This window comes from Gadus macrocephalus, chromosome 5 (genome assembly GCF_031168955.1).
Source record: "Gadus macrocephalus chromosome 5, ASM3116895v1".
NCBI lineage: Eukaryota > Metazoa > Chordata > Actinopteri > Gadiformes > Gadidae > Gadus > Gadus macrocephalus.
In genome coordinates, this window is record NC_082386.1 from 4673769 (window position 1) to 4694354 (window position 20586).

At 47.3% G+C, this 20586-nt stretch overlaps 1 protein-coding gene across 1 annotated transcript in view; it reads right to left on the reverse strand.

Annotated features, from left to right (window-relative positions):
- The window catches only part of syne1b (spectrin repeat containing, nuclear envelope 1b), a 102751-nt gene extending 83309 nt beyond the window's left edge, over window positions 1-19442 (reverse strand). The window contains exons 1-7 of the mRNA XM_060052179.1: window positions 19205-19442; window positions 9861-9922; window positions 5624-5719; window positions 5412-5495; window positions 3474-3566; window positions 2369-2541; window positions 1958-2174 (exon numbers count right to left, since the gene is read on the reverse strand). Coding sequence (XP_059908162.1) covers window positions 1958-2174; window positions 2369-2541; window positions 3474-3566; window positions 5412-5495; window positions 5624-5719; window positions 9861-9922; window positions 19205-19274 — 795 coding nt within the window. The 5' untranslated portion in view covers window positions 19275-19442. The remainder of the gene's footprint in view (window positions 1-1957; window positions 2175-2368; window positions 2542-3473; window positions 3567-5411; window positions 5496-5623; window positions 5720-9860; window positions 9923-19204) is intronic.
- Window positions 19443-20586: the final 1144 nt, after the last annotated feature.

Here is a 20586-nt window from a genome sequence, read left to right on the forward strand (position 1 = left end):
AACGATGTCACCAAGTGCACCTGAGACTTTCTCCTCCCACAGATAATATTGCTAACCCCCCCCCCCCCCCCCCCCCCAGCCACCCACCCATTCCCCAGGGGGTCATCTATGCACTCTACATGCCACTAATCAAATCTTGGAAGGATCAATAAAATCTATCTCCATCCCTTTACCGTCCCAATCCCCCCGAGCTATAACTGGCCCTCTTCCGTATCTCCTGAGAGATCATAAGCAGCATCAAAACGCTGTTGTACTGTGTGCTGTCGTACTGTGTGCTGTTGTACTGTGTGCTGTCGTACTGTGTGCTGTCGTACTGTGTGCTGTCGTACTGTGTGCTGTTGTACTGTGTGCTGTCGTACTGTCTGTTGTTGTACTGTCTGTTGTTGTACTGTGTGTTGTTGTACTGTGTGTTGTTGTACTGTCTGCTGTTGTACTGTGTGCTGTCGTACTGTGTGCTGTTGTACTGTCTGCTGTTGTACTGTGTGCTGTTGTACTGTGTGCTGTTGTACTGTCTGCTGTTGTACTGTCTGCTGTTGTACTGTGTGCTGTCGTACTGTGTGTTGATCATGATGCAAGAGGTATTCTCTCCAGCCTACTGCCAGCTCATTAACCAAGTTGTCTACTCTGGTATCTTCATCATCACAATCGTCGTCATCGTCATTGTCCTGATCTTTCTGGTGAATTCGGCTCAGGCTAAAAGCAGCTACAGTTATCTCCCTTCTGTGTCTGAAAGCCACAACAATGGGATCTGTCTCTTGACTGTAGAACAGAAACTCCCCAGATACAGAGAACAACCACAAGCTTAGACCTGAGTTCATGCACTCGGGATCCTCAGGCACTTTGCTAGCATTGACATTGACCTAGCTTTCAATGATGGCGAATAACAATTCTTATGTTCTGTTGTTTCTGCTGAATGTATCTTCATAATATATGCTTGGCAGCTTGTCCCTCCGTGTGGATTTTGCATGTTCTCTGTGGCACTGAAGCCCACACAAGTGTGTGGGTAGGTGTGTGTGTGTGTGTATGTGTGTATGTGTGTGTGTGTGTGTGTGTGTGTGTGTGTGTGCGTGTGTGCGTGCGCGTGTGTGTGTGTGTGTGTGTGTGTGTGTGTGATACTTCTAACTCATTCTACTATGTGTGGTGAGGTGTCACACACAGAAGGATGGACAGATGCTAAGTGATGGTTCTGAGTCTTGGGGCCTTTCAGACAGATCCCACGTCCCTGACTCGGGCACAACTGACTGGAACAAGAAATCTTTGTCAAACAAAGGATTTCTCAGACGTTGCCTTTTTTCAATATCTTGATTTAGTTTTGTATTGTTCATATCACTAAAAACAATAATGATACATCATCCAGGCTCAGCTCACACTCGCCCTCTCCTGCTGTTCCCGGTCAACATATCTACAACCAGCATACAGCATACATATAACCGGCCACCCCACTCCCACTCCCAGGCCCCCCTCTACGTGGGAGCGTGCAGTTTCAGAGCAACCGGTATTCTTCCCACATCCTCCGATTCTTCCCACATGGTGTGAACACGACAGAAATACGGACGACTTGACAGATAGATCGACGGCTGAATGGACAGACACACAGATGTATGTACACTACCGTTCAAAAGTTTGGGGTCACCCAGACAATTGTTTTCCATGAAAACTCACTCTTTAATTGAACAGTTTTCAGCGGTGGTAACATAATTGCACAAGGGTTTTCTAATCATCAATTAGCCTTTAAACACGATCAGCTTAACAATGTACCGTAGAACACAGGAGTGATGGTTGCTGCAAATGGGTCCCTATACCCCTATGTCGATTTTCCATAAAAAATCCTGAATAGTCATTTACCACATTAACAATGTCGAAACTGTATTTCTGATTCATTTAATGTAATCGTGGTTGAAAAAAACAGTGCTTCTCTTTAAAAAAAGAAGGACATTTCGAAGTGACCCCAAACTTAAAGGTAGTGTATGCGCTCACCTGCGGGCTCCAGCAGGCGGGGGATGCCCAGCTGGTTCTCGGCCAGGCTGAAGGCCTCCTCCAGGTTGTCCCGGTTGCTCCTCCTGCGGACCAGCTCCATGTCCACCAGGTCGGGGCGGATGGCGTGCACCACGGCGTGGAAGGCCACGCCGCTGCGCCAGCTGGGCCCGAAGTCCTTCACCTCGATGCCCTGGCGCCTGGCCGGGGCGGGACAGAGCACGGGTTACACTGCTGCCTTTAGGACGGCCTTCACAGTGTGGGACCTCATACTGAATCATTCTTACAAATAGACGTAGTTCAGTACAGCATAGCATAGTATACCTTAATATTGTATAGTAAGGTATAGTATAATACAGTACAGTACAGCATAGCATAGTAGTAGCTGGCGTACTTGGCCGCCATGCTCTGCACCCATCGGAGGAGGGAGCGCTTGGCGTTGCCCTGCAGCCTCTGCTTCCTCTTGACGGGGGGACTTCCTGTCTCCGAGCTAGCCATGCTGTCCACAGAGGAGTTGCTGGTGGAAAGACCCTCGGCCGCCTGCAGGTTACTGGTCAGCTCCTCAATCTGCACCACAAACAGGGAGGATGCCTTCACTGTAACCATGGACACAGGCCCCTTTTCATTTCTATACAGAACTGATGACATTACAGTTACATTTAACATTTAGGTGATTTTGCTGACGCTTTTATCCAAAGCGTCTTGCAACTATTCATTCACACATTCACACCCAGACGTCGGAGTCAAACACGCAGGGCGTCAGCCAGCTCGTCAGGAGCAGTTAGGGTGAGGCGCCTTGCTCAGGGACACCTCGACACAGGAGCCGGGGATCGAACTAGCAACCTTCAGGATACCCGTCAACCCGCTCTACCTCCTAAGCTACTGCCGCCCAAAAGAGAGGGAGAGAGGGAGAGGGAGAAAGGGAGAGGGAGAGAGAGAGGGAGAGGGAGAAAGGGAGAAGGAGAGAGGGAGAGAGGGAAAGAGGGAGAGGGAGAAAGGGAGATAGAGGAAGAGAGCGATAGGGAGAGGGAGAGAGGGAGCGAGGGAGAGGGAGAGAGGGAGAGGGGGAGGGAGAAAGGGAGAGAGAGGGAGAGAGGGAGCGAGGGCGTGGAAGAGAGGGAGAGGGAGAGGGAGAGGGAGAAAGGGAGAGAGAGGAAGAGAGGGAGAGGGAGAGAGGGAGCGAGGGAAAGAGGGAGAGGGAGAGAGGGGGAGAGGGAAAGAGGGAGAGGGAGAGGGGGAGAGGGAGAGAGGGAGAGGGGGAGAGGGAGAGAGGGAGAGAGAGGGAGAGGGGAGAGAGCGAGAGGGAAAGAGGGAAGGAGGAAGAGGGAGAGAGGGATAGGTAGAGGGAGAGAGGGAGCGAGGGAGCAGGCTGAAGTGAAAATATCTTTCCAAGAGACTCTCGTCAGGCCGCGTCAGCGTCTGTGTCCAACGCATGATTTGAGAGACAGCGCTCTTGCTGTGGATCTGGCAGGGTTCCGCAGGTTCTGATTGGACGTTACCTGGAAGTAGAGGATGATGGTCCATATCAGCCCCAAAACGATGGAGGGCCGCCCGTCTGCGATGTCCGTGGCGTGGATGTTGACCAGTTTGATCTAAAAAATATATATAGAAATCACGACAGAGATGTGAGGATCAAAGTGGAGATGTCGCCATTGAACAATGAATATATATAATTCATATTTGAATTTAAATAAGCTGTGCAAAACCAGGAGAATGATGATGCCAAGCCTCTGGATTTGAAACCAAAATCATCAAATTCGTTGTGTGTGTTTACATGTACACAAGCACACACTCCCATGTAAAGAGGCAAGACACAAGAAAAATGCATTCTACTTGGCATTCAGGTAAAAAAGAAAACCAGTAAAACAAGCACAGCAAATCCTCCGTAGGAATATCTCCTCAATGGATTCATTGGCATTGTGATTGTTTCCATTTTTCCTAGTCCGGTCAACACAAGATTCCTCAAAAAAAAGCATGCCGATAAATAAGCAAATGATTCAACAGCACTACAAAACATAGCAGCAGGAGCAGCCACAGTGAGCGGCAGCAGGTTGTCCAGGCAGAATGACTCCAAGCATTCCTTCATTCAGTCAGTAAGCTTCGCCGTGCATCAAACAAGAGCGTTGCAAACTGCGTGGGCAGCAGCACACTATGTAACGCTTTTAGAATTTTTGAAATCTGCGACTAACCGGAGATCCACGATACACAGACTGAAGGCAGACATGGAGGGGAATAGGGGGGGATGACGGGGGAGGGGAGAAAGGTCAGAGGTCGTTCAGATGTAGGGTGAGCCTCCTCAGGGGAGCCGGGGAGAGAAGGGTTATGTAGTATGACAAACACAACGCCTTCCCATCGCACGTGGAAGCTCAGATGAAGGCGCTGTGCCATGGGCTGAGTATGGAGGTGTTTTTATATTTAGGCCGATAGCAGTGCTCCAACAGCCCAGCCAAGTGAATCATCATCCTTCTTGTTTCCATGGTGTTATTTTGTGGACTGGTTAAATATGGAAGATATTCGGAAAGGTTTAAATACTGGCCGCTTGTTCTGGTGTTGGATGATAAAGACACTGTTACGGATGTGAGTTCCAGTGCTGAGGGGAGATCAGCTTAGATTAAGATGAGGGGTGTGAGGGTGTGAGGTACTTATGGGAATGTGCGATCAGGGTTGGCAGGGGTGTGAGGTACTTATGGGAATGTGGGATCAGGGTTGGCAGGGGTGTGAGACCCCGGTGAGGATGTGAGGTTTAGTGGGGATTGGAGCAGGTTTTTTTGAAAATCGTACATTCGGCAAGCATGTGAGATACACATGGGGTTGTGGGATCAAGGATGGCAGGGATTTGAGATCCTGGTTTGGGAATGTGAGGGTGCACTCACACTAGGCCATCTGGCCGTGGCCGTGGCCGTTTTCACACCTAACCGTTCTCAAATCTGCCAGTGTGAGTGTGGCCAGTCTGGCCAGGCCAGGCTAATTTAGCCACTTGGGAGAGGTGTACTGCTACGGTACGGGCCGCTACGGTACAGATGCTAATGAGCTGACACGCGCACACGCACGGCTACGCAACCTGAGCTGGATGACGTATAGTCCATGCGACGACCACGGACATAATAAAGGCGACGAGCCTTCTTTCCCATTAAACGGTAAAAATATATCCAAATAAGCAACAGACTCAGCAAAAGTGTTCTCTGTGTTCTCTGTGTTGTTGTCCATTGTTGTTAAAACTCTGACTGGCGGCAGACTTTATTATGGTCCATGCAGCGGACGCTTGGTGATGACGTGTTACTTACGACGTGATGACGTATGTACAAGAGCCTACCGTGGCCAGGCCACAGTTGCGACGGCCAACGGCCACGGCCAGATGGCCTAGTGTGAGTGCACCCTGATACCCTAGTGAGAATGTGAGATGTTTATGGGAATGTGCCATTGTTGTGTTGTCTTACCCTCCTGCCTTCGAGGAAGCGGAGCGCGGTGCCGATGTTGGAAACCCAGTGGATCCTCTTGATCTGCCGGCCCTGCTCGCAGGGCTGGGGACAGAGCAGCACAAACCAGAGTCAACAACACCCTGCAAGGATCTTTGGCCTACTGGAGCAGGACTCCTACACATTAAGAGTCTCCCCTTTAGAGCTGTGTAGAGCGACACCGCTGGACTCACCAGCCTCTGGCCGGATAACACTTCCAACAGGGCCAGGAGCTTCACCCCATCCTTGATGTCCTCAAAAAGGTCGTTGACCTCTAGGGCGGGTTTATGCTGCAGAGATGGAAAACAAACAAAGTTCAGATTCAAGATAAATCCGGCACAAAATCTGACGGTTGTCTTAAGATCCTACGAGAAGTATTTGTATTCTAATTAAATATGGATAGGAAAGTGGAGAGGCAGCAACGTTGGTTGAAAGAGAGAGGGAACCCGGGACCCGTAGCAAAGGGCCGCACATTGGAATATAACCGCCATTATGGATTCATTTTAGGAAAACATTTGTATGACTGATAACATTCTTTGGTTGTTTATTCTTAAGCTAAAAATAAGACTTCAAAATCGGACGATTGCTTTACGAAAAAGATGGCCATTACTGATTTGTTAAACTAAAACATTTCTCTTTGTTTATTTGATAGACACTAGATGCACTGCCAGCGAGAGAGGAAGAGGAGGAGACCTGGAGGCTGTGTTTCAGAGACAGGACGGTAGCTTGTTAGCAACAAACAGTCGGCAACAGCCTCCCTGCAGCTGAAAAGATGGAGCCTGTGTCTACGAGTGTGGCCCAACGCCAAGTCCTGGGCCGTCGCTACACAGTTCAGCACACTTAACCCATACCTACCTACCACACACACACACACACACACACACACACACACACACACACACACACACACACACACACACACACACACACACACACACACACACACACACACACACACACACACACACACACACACACACACACACAGAGAGACCTTTAATATCACCACGCCTGCTTCCAGACAGACCTACAGCTGTGGATCATCCCCATAATAAACTAATCGGAGCAGATGAACGGATTCATGAGGAAGAGCTTCAGGATAAACCTCTGGGTCACTGTGGGAATTCTTTATTTGGCAAAGAAATCAGGTCATTCAACAAAACAACCCAGGAGGTGTTGGGAAGGCTGTTAGCTGTATGTTCAGGGGCACACGCGTGTGAAAAGTCCCTCCAGCACTACAGCTTAATCAGACCAAAGAAAGGGCATTCATCGCGCAGTATTCCAGTCTTTGATACAATAAAAAACTGTTACTGTTTTACTAATAATACGACTGATAATAATCATAATAATGCTGTGATATTACCGCAACTACAACTTCTACTACAACTGATAATAGTAATTTGCAAAAATACACATTAACAAAATTAAACCAAATGTAACCTCCATTTAGCAGTTATTTTGCAGGGATAAAATTGGTTTTCATACAGGCCCAGAAAAGCCTGTAGAGTAAGACTAAAGAGTCACCTGACAGTTAACTGCTGTGAAAACACAAAGCAGAGGAATTTATTCCAACAGGAAGCAGGGACAGATAGAGAGGAAACAGACCACATGGGAAAAGGGGAGTCGAAGTTCAAACTCATCTAGATCACAAACCAAAAAGGACCACTTCAAAATAGAGGACCACAGCTATTTGCAAAATACAATTATGAAACTTTGAAAGACATAGCCCAATCCCAACCTATGAAAATACTAATGTTTTGTAAGGCCTAGAATAACACAATGAAGATAAATCTGTTGCATGATTTGAGTTCATGAACTAACTCACTTTAATCCATGAAAATAATTGTTACATTAGATTACAAAGATAATATACCTTTTGTTTTAAATGATGTGCATTTGATTCAGAGTTCGAACGATTCACTGTTAGATGAATGAAAACATCACAAGGTACTACCCTGCAGTGCACTGATATCACTGTCGGGGAGTGCTTTCATGACTTGGCTGATTTGAACACAAAAGTTGCCATTGGTATGCATGCAGCACGCTGGATTTAGCCCTTCAACAATGAAGGAAAGCCCAAGTCCAAGTTCTCCCTCCTCTGGCCAATCACACAACTCGGATTCCTCTCAAAGTTTTAGAGGCCAAGCTGAAAACTATTGTCAACAGATTACACCCTGGACAAAAGATCCAAACCCTCTCTCCCATGGCTCCCAGCTTTAAACCTAGAGTTTGGGACAGGACTGCGAGTTCCAGATCTCCCAACATTTAAGTGTCCTGGAATAGGGGTGAACAGAAGAAAGGATTGACCCAGAACGATAGATGAGTTCTCTTCCCCGAGCGGATCTTGTACAATAGCTGCAATGACACAACGTGACGCGTCACCACTGATGTGTATTCCCTTCGCATAGGCCCAAGCATGACACTCACTCTAAAAGCGCTTTGGTTACATAAGCCCGGATATTGTCCCCAGTGCGCCGGCGGTCCGAGGGTGTGTGTTCTGTGAGTTCAGGGGGAGGGCTGGCGGGGCGGCGGAGGACTTCTATGTATGGACCTGAGGGGCAGACGGAGACCTGCAGGGTACCTTCACACTCATCAATGTCCATCTGTACCCTGCTGCCCTGACCGGGCTCCACCTCGCCATGCACACGCACACAGACACGCAGAAGCTCCCACTCAAACACACACACACACACACACACACACACACACACACACACACACATGGACATGCAGACGCAGAAGCCCCCACACACACACAGATACACATACACCCGCACATATACACACACACACACACACACACACACACACACACACACACACACACACACACACACACACACACACACACACACACACACACACACACACACACACACACACACACAGCACAGCACAAGCCTTTACACCCAAGGATCAGTGATCAGAATGAAGTACTCCACAGCCCCAAGCTTCATGGTCAGTCGGTCTGTCCATCACAGCCCTGTGTTTTTAAACACATGCACAGCACAGTTCCCCGTGTTCATGTATATGTGGGAACGGTGAATGTGCAAGGCGAGCTAAGACCAACGCTGCAAGTGTCGGTGTTTCTTTGCTTTAACAGAGGTGGTCTGATTCTTATGGCATCTCTGCTACTCTGTCCAAAGGTTTTTATTGTAAGCTGTACTTAAGACTTTGGCAGTTGCTCCAATTGATTATACAGGCTTGGCTGTTCCAGCCTCACCTGGGAGTCCATTTGGATAAAAAACTAAAACATACAAAATATTTTGCCGATGTTAACAATGACTAAGTGAAAATATGCACAGATATAAACATAGACGTCAGTTGTCTATGCAGACTCAATGGACTGCATTATTGACTATGGCGACCTTCCAAGCTTTGTGACCATGTAAAGCACTCAATCAGTAGCACACATTCACCCGTTCAGACAACGGTGTCCACCAGAAACCAACCAGTTAGAGTGAAGCATCTTCCACATGGATACTCCACAGAGCCAGGGCTGCAATCAGCGACCCTTCATGGTTGCCAGACAACCATACAAATGTTTTCCATTGATCCATTATCCAAAGTGAGAATCAAAATTGAACGGGTACATATTGTCGTGTCACCCAGGAGCAGGTGTCAAGTCAAGGCGTTCACATTCGGCTCGCCCTAATCCAGTTACAGTCTCAAAGGGGTGGGGGAGTGGGGGCTACAGTTGAGACAGTGGACACTGGGATTAGAACCCAGTTCGTTTCGGCTGTCAGCCAAGCACCCTAAGCACTGGGCTCGGCCCACTGCCGACCGGCCCAGCCCCTGCCCTCCTCAGCTGCTGACATGCCACCGTACCAGGGCTCTCCGGCCCCAATGGTCTGAACGGCTACCGGTCCACACGCCTGCCCCGCTGACCCCGATACGTCCGCTGTGGCCTGGATGGTTCCAGAGCACTGGAGGCCCTTGTCTCATGTCCATGTCTGTTACTGCGGTGGAATGCTCTGGTGCTTACAGAGCAGCACCCGAGCACCTCGTCTGGGGGTGGACAGCGGCCCGGAGAACCGCCTCTCACCCAGGAGGCAGAGCTGGGCCACAGATCATGTGACACAGTACGCAGCCTCTCTCTCTCTCTCTCCCTCTCTCTCCGTCTCTCTCTCTCAATAGCTGTCAAGCTCACACGGCCGGCAGGGCGTATATAAGCCTTTAGAATGAACTGGTTTCACTGCAGATTAAATAGCGTGGTCGGTTGAAGACTTTGGGTCAAATCTCAATCGGAAGAATTTGCTGAGCGATTACACCAATAGATCTTTATACATCTGTGTAGATATAGACTCCTATATATATATAAACACATATATATATAGATATCTATAGAGATATCTATCTATAGATATACAGTAGATCTATCTATACATGTTAGTATCAACGTAACGACGGTGGGAGGAATACCTCTCTTACCTTGGCCAAGTGAGAATTTATCCATTTGGTGAATGTCCTCTTCTGCACTGCTTCCTGCTCATCTGGAGAGAGAGAGAGGGAGAGAGAGAGAGGGAGAGAGAGAGAGAGAGAGAGAGAGAGAGAGAGAGAGAGAGAGAGAGAGAGAGGGAGAGAGAGAGAGAGAGAGAGAGAGAGAGAGAGAGAGAGAGAGAGAGAGAGAGAGAACAGAAATTAAAAGTCAGACAACGCGTTTCAGCACATAGGATGGACGACACGTGTCTCTGTAACTGTTGACGCGGTGTGCTAACCGGTGCTAGCCACCGCTCTCTGCCTGATATGCGAGTACCGAGGCGCCGTGGCGTGGGGGGGGGCTAGTGGTCCCAGAGAGGACGTGCTGTGCCAGCAGCAGACAGAGCTGTTCAACGCTAAACAACCAGCAGCGCTAGCATGAGACCTAATCCATCAGCCCGCGCCACACCACGCCAAGCCGCCTCTACTGCTGAACACAGACGGAATCCAAACCAGGAGGTTGAGGAACGAACGTGTCCTCGTCCTGTCCCGCCGCCGCCTCTCAGACACGACTCAGAGGCGTCTCGCCACAGTCCTTCACCAAACCGCACGCATCAGGAGCACTGCGGCCATGGGCGTGTTCGCAGCGCGACTACCCCGTCACGGCTGCACATGTGCGCCGGGATGCAAACACATGCCAGTGCTAGCCGATGATGGCATCACACACACACACAAACACACACATAAAACACACACACACAACACACACGCCTGGGCTGCGCTCTCACAATGAGGTCATAGCGAGAGATTAGCAAGGGTGCAGGGGGGTTTCTGCCACCACGTCCCGGCTGGGTTATGACATGTATGAACGTCTTGGGTCATACCCCCCTGATCCCCCCCTCCCCCTCACACACTATTGTGTTGTGGTAATATATTCGGCCACGCTCCCTCATGCATTATGCAACACATCTGATTGAAGGGATTGGATTGGGTCTCCTGTCCCGGACGTTAAAGAAACAACACCGGTCGGGGATGGAGTGTGTGTGTGTGTGTGTGTGTGTGTGTGTGTGTGTGTGTGTGTGTGTGTGTGTGTGTGTGTGTGTGTGTGTGTGTGTGTGTGTGTGTGTGTGTGTGTGTGTGTGTGTGTGTGCGTGCGTGCGTGCGTGCGTGCGTGCATGCGTGTGTGTGTGTGCTTCGGAGAAGACATGCGCTTGTGCATACACTGGCACAGTGTGGCCATTTTTAAACCTCGAAAAAGAAAAGTCAGCAGTCACGTGAGTGCAGGAGAGTAACACTAACATAAATACACACAAACACATACACACACACACACTCAAACACAGACACACACTCAAACAGACACAAACAAACACAGATACACACTCACTCACTCAAATACACACACTCAAATAGACAGACACACACTCACAAACACACACACACACACACACACACACACACACACACACACACACACACACACACACACACACACACACACACACACACACACGTGTTTTGCTGTATAGAAGGAATGGAAACCACATTAACCCACAGGCTAATGCTTCTTCTGGGGATACACTAGGCTGGCCAACTGAAACGTAGCACACAGCTCAACACACACACACACACACACACACACACACACACACACACACACACACACACACACACACACACACACACACACACACACACACACACACACACACACACACACACACACACACACACACACACACACACACACGAGGAGAAACAGGCTAGCATGGTGACAGCCACACATACACAAAAACACACATGCACAAGCAAGACAGCTGTCTTCTGTGCATGCACCTTGCGCTGCTACCCCTTGCATCCCCGCAGCACTACAGACCGGTCTGGTTAGTCTGCAGAGGACCGATGGCTGGCTGCGACGCAGCAAACCCACTGTCCTGTTATAGGAGCTGGCATCTCCCTAAGCAACCAGAGCTGTCACATCCACTGTCCCGAGTCACCTCCAGCCCCGCTTACCTCTCAGATACTGGAAGAATCCTGTGACCAGGTTCAGGGACGAGGTCTTTCTGACAGGCGGCCCCTTTACGTGAGCCATGCCGCCCTCCTTACGCCTGCTCCCTCTGCCTGCCCTTCATGGAGTGCCCTGGTGTGTTTGCCTGCCTGTGTCTGTGAACATCCACCATGGAAAATGCAGTCTTCACGGAAAAAAGGAAAAGCCACACACACACACACACACACACACACACACACACACACACACACACACACACACACACACAAACCCACACGGTGCTGTCCCGTTCACCTCTTTCTCTTCCCTGAAGGAGAGAGAAACCAGGTTGTGTGGGATGATCCCCCCCCTTCCTGGTGGCTGCTGGGGGTCTTCAGGGGGCAAGGACAAACAAAACCCACCTCCCCCGACACACACACTCACTCGCACTCACTCACACACACACACACACACACACACTGGTGCGATTGCGGCCGTGGGAAGAGGATAAATCCCAGTGTTTCCCAGAGACGGTGTGAACTAAGCTCCCATCGCCGCCTCTCTTCCTGTGCTTCCTCGGAGCGGAGCGGCCATGTCTGAGTGGATGTGTGCGCACAGCCCCCTCCCCGCTGCACTGCCTCCCTGAACCATCACGCTACCGTCTGGGGCTAGGGCGAGAGAGGCAGAGATGGAGAGGCGAGAGAGAGAGGGAGAGAGAGAATAGAGGAAGAGAGGGAGAGGGGTGGGGGATCACACAGGAGCCAGCGCTCCTCCACCAATCGGCACGCAGGAGGCTGTGATGTCACAGTTGTGTCTGTGGCTGCCCCTGTTTAATGCTGGGTGCTGTTTTGTGTGTGGCACGTGTGTGCGTCTGTGTGTGTGTATGTCTGTGTATATTTGCACGTGTGTGTTCCATCCCTTAAGATTAATCTGAAGGAGGGAAACCGCTATGCTCAATCCGGTCATAAACACAAAGCACACTTTCCAATGCGGTCTATGATTACCAAATGCTCTCTCTTTAGTTATTATATCTCACCCTTTACTGTTTAAGTCTCCCCGTGGTTATTGATTACAAAAGTCCCATGAGATAGAACCAAATGAAAAAGCCTTCTCTTCAACCGCTTGTCAGCGCGACAAACCTTAATAATTAATGTTTGAGGCTGGGACCTCCCCGAAAGCCTCCTCCAACGCCTCCCCCTGACCCCCCCCCCCCCCCCCCCCCCCCCCCCTGCCCGACCACCTGCTCTGCCTCACATTGTTGTGAAAGAAGACACGCCCACCTCTGGGTGCATTATATATATATATACAGATAAACACACAACAGATTGACAAAAGACCAATATCTATTAGCAATGTCTTTTGTCTGTGGTTTACTACCCCACACAGTACAGTGTGACAATACTGCTTCCCTTAAAGGACAAATCCGGTGTAAAATGGATATGGGATATGTTTAGTATGATGACAAGTTGGCATGTTCGTTTGGGAGCAAAAAAGCACATATTGACGCATTCTTAAGTTGGCTGTTGGCTACCAAAACGCTATAAACTTGGAACGATAGGGGTATGTCTCATGGTAAAAACTAAATCCCTATTTTAAACCACTTACAAAGCTAGAAGTAGCCCTACACTTCTTTGGTAGTGTAATAAGGGTCTTAACATATAAAATGAGGCATTGATAACTTTCTAAGTGTACAGATTGTTTATTAAAAAGGAAACTTTATACACACAATACCTTCAGTAGTTCACCCGTTCTACCTTTGTAGGTTGTTTAAAATAGCGATTTAGTTTTTACCATGAGACATGCCGCTATCGTTCAAAGTTTATAGCGTTTTGGTAGAATCGGCGGAAAACAGCCAACTTAAGAATGCGTCTATATGTGCTTTTTTGCTCCCAAACGAACATTCCAACTCGTTATCATACCAAACATATCCCAAATCCTTTTGACACCGGATTCCTCCTTTAAGGCTTCAGATCGTCAAAAGCAGGTGAAAGTGGATGGCAGTCGGTATACTGTATATGCACACATGCAGACACAAACACAAACACACACACACACACACACACACACACACGTACACAAACAAACACAAACACACACACAGTTGATATAGAGGTGTATTTTTAAAGCTATGTCTACCAGCCGTGTCTTGTTCAAATAGCTCTTTATTCCTTAAAAAACCCTACTGGGCCACTGAAAAGCATATCTGATGCGCTGTAAATAGAACAGGAGCCTTCCATTAATACAGCTCTGAGCTCTGCATGAGTGACCTGCATGGAAACGCTGTTTGGGTAAAAATAGCACATTTTTTTCCCTTTCACATGGAAAGGTCAGATATTAGAGTGAGGAAAATCACAGTATCTCCTAGTTGTACTACTCTTAGAGAGTAGTACAATACAAATGAAAATATTATTAATAGGATAAGATTAATACAAATAAGAATAATAACAGTATGAAATAAAATAAAGTAAAATACAATAAAATGTCATTCTATTTAATACAATAACAATATAACTCCTTCTCTAGCGGAGCTGTCCACAGTCCTGAACAGAAGACGAAAGCGGAAACAGACCAATCGATTCGCACAGAAACTATTCAAATGTTTTCCAGACTGCCATATTCACGCGTTCTTTTTCCAATGGTCTATGAGTGCCTCGACCGAAGCGAGCATCGACCTCCCGCCGTATAGCGGCTATTACAAGCAAACAATCGTTTGCCAATAACTGGCGTCTGCCTCTCCTGTCGTTATCCCGTAGTCAATGACTGATTTAATTTAGGTGATGCAAGACCACTGGCTAAGTGGCCATTCAGAGTGGACCGTCCCAGCAGCAGCCTACAACTAAAGCAGCAGAGAAGCTTCCCTGCACTGACTCCGATGAACGGCGAGGCGGAAACAATACTTAAGGTGATCTCAGGACGGGAGGATACATTTAGCGAGGCTGTGAGCTAGGTGCCGGGCTCCATCGACTGATGCTCACCCAGGGGAGACGCGTGAGAGCCTGAATCTGAGAGGAGAGCCACTTCTCTGGAGCTCCGACTTGGGAGGCAGTGATTACACAGCCTTTTAGTAGAGGCTAGGTTTGTTTCCTGTGGAACAGTGACATCTATGGTTAAGTTTGAAGTGCACCGTACAACGTTGTTGGGGAGCTGTTGACATGGCTTTAGCTATTGATAGGATTTTCATCAAATGAAATCATAAAATGTTCACAAAAGCGTGCATTTATTCATCTGAGTATTTTACTTAACCTAACGTAAAAAAGTAGAATTCTGTATTGAATATTATTAGATTATTAGACTTTTCATCACCTTGTAATACTTAAGTGTTCAAAGGTCAATGATCCGAATTCTAGTTAAACTTGTGGTTCAAAGACATGTTTGTTTTGTCCGTGGTTTCAAGGACCACTTCAAAACCAGGACCAGTAGAGCAGTAGCAGAATGGGAATTGCAGCAAACCAATTAATCTACACTAAAATACGTTTCTAGCCGCCCAGCCCACAATCGGCCTGACCAGGACAATAACAGATAACCTTATGTGAAGGCGTTGCCACTCAGTCAGGCTGTCTGTCTGTCTGAAGAGTTGCCATCCAACCAGCTGCCTTTGACACAGTGCAGACGGAGCCTCTTCACTCCCAACATGTACAGCTGCCTCCTTTCTATTAACAATAGTAGGCGACTATCAAAGTGGCAGCCACCAAAGGAGGGAGGGGAGGGTATAGATGGATAGAGTGTGATTCTAGCAATAGGTTTGGTGCATGGTGAGACACTTAGAGACACACGCCAGTGGTTTGATGGGCTTGTAGGTGAGAGCAGGTTGATGTATCTCTGGAGGTGGGAGGGGATCGGATGGGGCTCACACGCTAACGACGGGCTGCCACCACAAGACCACATCCAGCCTCGTTTCTGTTAGTTTCAACCACCCTTTTGAGGAACGCATCTCCCAGGCCAGCAGGTCTGCACATGAAGCCACACAGATGCAACCTGTGCTGTGTTCAAAAACGGAAGGAAACCCGAGAGCATCTGAGGCCATGGGTTGACGTCGCTGTTGCTGCCCTGTGGTCACAGGATGCGTTGCTCTTGAATTATCTATCAATAGCCAATACAATTTGAATGAAAGAAAACTTTTAACTCATAAGTAGCAATGCGCTGTGAATGACAAGCGTGAGAAATATCAAGAAAGCAATCCTTTATGAGTCTTTACAATAAATATGCCACAGTGGCCATCTTTTACAAAGTTAAGCGTTTGAAACAAAAAATTCAGGATACAAAAGGTAAGTATTTGCAACGCATTTTCGACAAAATGTCTAAACTTGGTTTCTGTAAATGGTGTCCATCCTTGGATTCGGTAGCACCTGGATGTTGTGTAGAACACAGGCTTTTCTGACGACATAACAACACAGAGGAAAAAAGCACTTAGTCATGTATGAGTCAAACATCGGAGTTGTTGTCTCAAAACACGGTGCCAGCTAGTAACTCTCTCTGCAGGATGCATTTAACGGCAGGAAGTGTGAATGCATGGCTCACCAGCTCAGAGGCAGCTGAGAGTCTCACTTCTTACCATCCCTAACAAGCAGCCGATTCTTGGGGAACTAGCTGGGTAGGGAAGGTTTTGGGTTAGATCCCAAATGTCCCACTTGAGGCGGGACATCCACTACCTGCTGTGTATCTGGTGTCTGAATTCACTGTTGCTCTGGATAAAGGCATGTGCTAAACTACTTAAGAACCCAGCAGCGAGCATCTTAACTTCCCTTTACTGGTGGGATGGCTGCAAAAGCATGCTGGTGCAATGCTACGAGTGGTACATGAATAATTGATACATCTCACCCCCATGTATTTAAAATGTTGAGGCAAGGGCCGCACAGTATGAATAAAATACCACACTGATATTATCATCATTTGATAACTGTTGACATAACTTATATATACTAAAAGTTATACCGTGGATCTCTTCTCCTATATTTATGGGGTCATCTGAAAAGAAATTGTGTGTGCATCTTGCGTGACTCTATGTGATGCAATCATCCCCTCAGCGCTACCACCCTGATACGTACACTTATAAGGTAATCTGAGTAAGTAAGTGGAAGTACAGAAACCTGCGGCCGCGAGAGAGTCAACCAGGAAACGTTTGGCACGACCACAGAACCGTGTTTCTTTCATAACAGTTGCTATGGCAGCAAGCCATAGCAATACAAACCCCCCAAATTACGCGGCATAGATTGTGATCTGTGCCGATTCTCGTTCAATCAGTTGCAAATGCACATTCATACATAGACCACCACGTCAGCCACACATACAGTATTTCACCTGCAAGAAGTTAATGGTTAGCTCCCTCTACATAAACACCGTAGAAGGTTTTCAGGCATCAAACCGGCAACCCAAAGATGTGGGGATGGAAGTGACCCTCCCTCTATAGTATCACAGGTTGGGATCCCATCAACAAGAGACAGAGCGATCGATCTGAGCTGTTACCAAGGGCAGAGGTGGTGTCATGTTGTACAGCCTGAACATACATCAGGTTATACCCCGATGAGGCTCAATAGTTCATGTCACAACCTAGTATGTATCAAACATTTCTTATACAACCACTACCCCTTATGTCTGATTGCATCTTAGAGGATGCTCTGCAGGAGTTCTTTTTTGTCTTTAAGTTGATCGTTAAAGCGGAAGTGTGACGGCCATGATAATGTCTCTTTTTGTTGAGAACACTTCCCCTCATAAAGTTTCAAGCATGGCATACTTTAATTATGTTTGAGGGTCCATTGACTGAAATCCTAGGAATTAGAGATATCATTATGTGTCTTTTGATTATAATGATAAAAAATAAAGGCTAAATGTGGATTGAAATCATACCGTCCGGATATACTTACAGTAAATACCTTGAAGGGACTTCTGAGAAACGAATGAGACATTTCAATGTTTGGTCACAAGGCCATTACACGGCTTGAAATTAATTCCCTCAGTTATTTAAACTCAGTTATCTGTGAGCTTCTCCTTGAATGTAAAATAGTAAAAATAAAAAATTGCAGAAGAAAGCGGTGCTGTAGACATTGTATCTGATGATCTAATTGTTTGATCTTATATCTGAGGGTGCAGATTTTCAAAAAAATACTGAAACATGTTTGAGGAACGTCCAGCTTAAACCAAAGTCCTGCCAGGGTTGTGCATCTCCTCTACAGCCAGCCAATAGTAAAGTGTTGTGTTGCTAACTATTATCAAGCTGAATAGGCCTGCGTTGATTAAAACACTGGGATATACTTTCACCATCGGAACCTGAGATTTACACCGAACATTCAACAAATGATTGAGTTGTATGACAGTTCTGCTTACTTATTTCTGATACCCTTTGCTTCAATCATATGACACACAGTGTAGAGAGATACTGTGGATGATGAGCAGAGAGGAAGGAAGGAGAACAGCTTATTAAGACGTGTCACACAGTGCCTGCACACCATGCATCCTGCTACCATCATTAGTTATTATTAAACTCTGTTACTGTACTGCTAATACACTCACTGCTGTACATATACTGTATAACTGTATCAGTACTGTTACAAATACTGTGCAACTGTATCAGTACTGTACTCTGTTACATGTACTTTGTAACTGTATCATAACTTTATTCTGTAACATATACTCTGTAACTGTATCATTACCGTACCCTTACATATACTCTGCAACTGTAATAGTACTGTACTTTGTTACATATACTCTGTAACTGTATCAGTACTGCTACAAATACTGTGTAACTGTATGACTACTGTACTCTGTTACAAATACTGTGTAAATATATCAGTACTGTACTCAGTTACAAATACTCAGTTACTTTATCAGTACTGTTGTGTGTAACATATACTCTAACTGTATCTGTTCTGTACTTTGTTACATCTACTCTGTAACTGTACACTGTTTCTGTACTCTTAATGTACTACAATGTTACTACACTGTTACTGTAACCTGTGACTATTATATACTATACTCCACAGTGTAACATCTACTCTCTTACTGTATTGCGCTACTAGTACTATGCTAAATATAATCTGTGCTCTTTTACTCTCATCTCTTTGTCCGCCTGTCTGCCCGTCACAAGTCCAGGGCATCATGTTATTGTACTGTTACAATACTCTGCTGCTGTCCTCTGTTGCCACCCTCTGCTGCCTCACTCTGCGGCTGCACTTGTGTTTCTGTCTGCATGTCTCTCTGAACATCGGCATCCCGGTGCCCAACATGAGCGCTACCTGTCCAGAGGGCTACCCCGGCACCCTGCCAAACCCTTGGATCAGCACTACTCCAGGAGAGGGAGAGCGGGGAGAATAACTCCCAGCGGCCCACAGAGCGAGGCAGGAGGCGGAGGGGGGGGGGGGGGAGGGACACTTACCCTGCAGTTTCTGCATGACGTTTGCGATGTTGTCCAGGGAAGGACGTTTGAAGGGCCTGCTGGAGTCCATGTTGTACCGCTGTGCGTGTGCCTGCGACACAATGAGACTGCCGCCGGTGGTGGCCAGACACACTTCACAACTGGGTTCTCAGTGGGGCATCCCCAGACACTCCCTCCCCTCTCTCTCTCTCTCTCTCTCTCTCTCTCTCTCTCTCTCTCTCTCTCTCTCTCTCTCTCTCTCTCTCTCTCTCTCTCTCTCCTCCTACTATGGCTGGCTTTCTCACTTTCCCCTCTCTCGCTCTGTGTCACACGCTCTCCTCTTTCTCTCTATATCTCTCTCTCTCGCTCAGTTCACTGCAGAGAAGGGTCCAATGGAATCTCAGGTTTCAGGTGGGGATGAGCAGTTTTACTGCCCAATAGCGCCTCTGCTTCCATTCAGAGTCTACAAAAGAGAGGAATGTTTGGGAATGAATGGTTATTAAGGTTATGGCAGTTTATTTTTTTAGCAGTTGTCTAATGGGATATTATTTTATGCTAACAAAAAGTTAGGTGTGCTAGATGATATCGCGTCAACACATTATATATTATCCCAACTGAATTTGTCTACCTATATAGTTGATTAATTTAATCAGCTGTCGGACGAAGACCAGACGTCTATTCCAGATCACTTTACTAAACGTGCTCACATCAGACGGGATTAACATAGAAACCTACATGGTTATTGCAATATAAACCCCAAGCAAACACAACTTACCCCAAAAGTGTAGGTGCATGAAAACAGGATGTAAACACGTAGAAAAACAACATAATATATTTAATTTGAAGATATCATTCTGGCGTAAAGTTAATGGCCGCAAGTGTCGCAGGGCTATCACAAAACAAACTCGAACAACTGTCGTTTCGAGGCCAATTACAGCTGTAACCAGAAAGAGCCTGCTGACACATACGTTGAGTAAAAGTAGTATTACCCCTTTGCCCTGCAGGGTATGTAAATGTCACAGAGGAAGTGTGTGTGTGTGTGTGTCACTCTGCGTTGCTACTGGTAACATTCAAACACGGTGGGTGAGGAGGAGGAGGAGGAGGAGGAGGGGAAGGAGGAGGAGAGCCGCCCGCCGGCTGCTGCCCTGCGCCTCATGGTAAATTGACTGCATCAGAATGATGGCTCTATGGCTCTGGATTGCATTAATACAGAACTTTTTAACCGCCACTCATAGCGCTTTAAACTATTGTCTGACATTCACCCATTGCACACCCCGACGGTGGTGTCAACCATGAATGATGCAAGGCGACAGCCTGCTCGTCAGGAGAGCAGATGAGCCATCGTTTGGACCATTCTACTGTGGTATTCTCGTCTTTTCCCCTGCCCTTATTCCTTTTACATC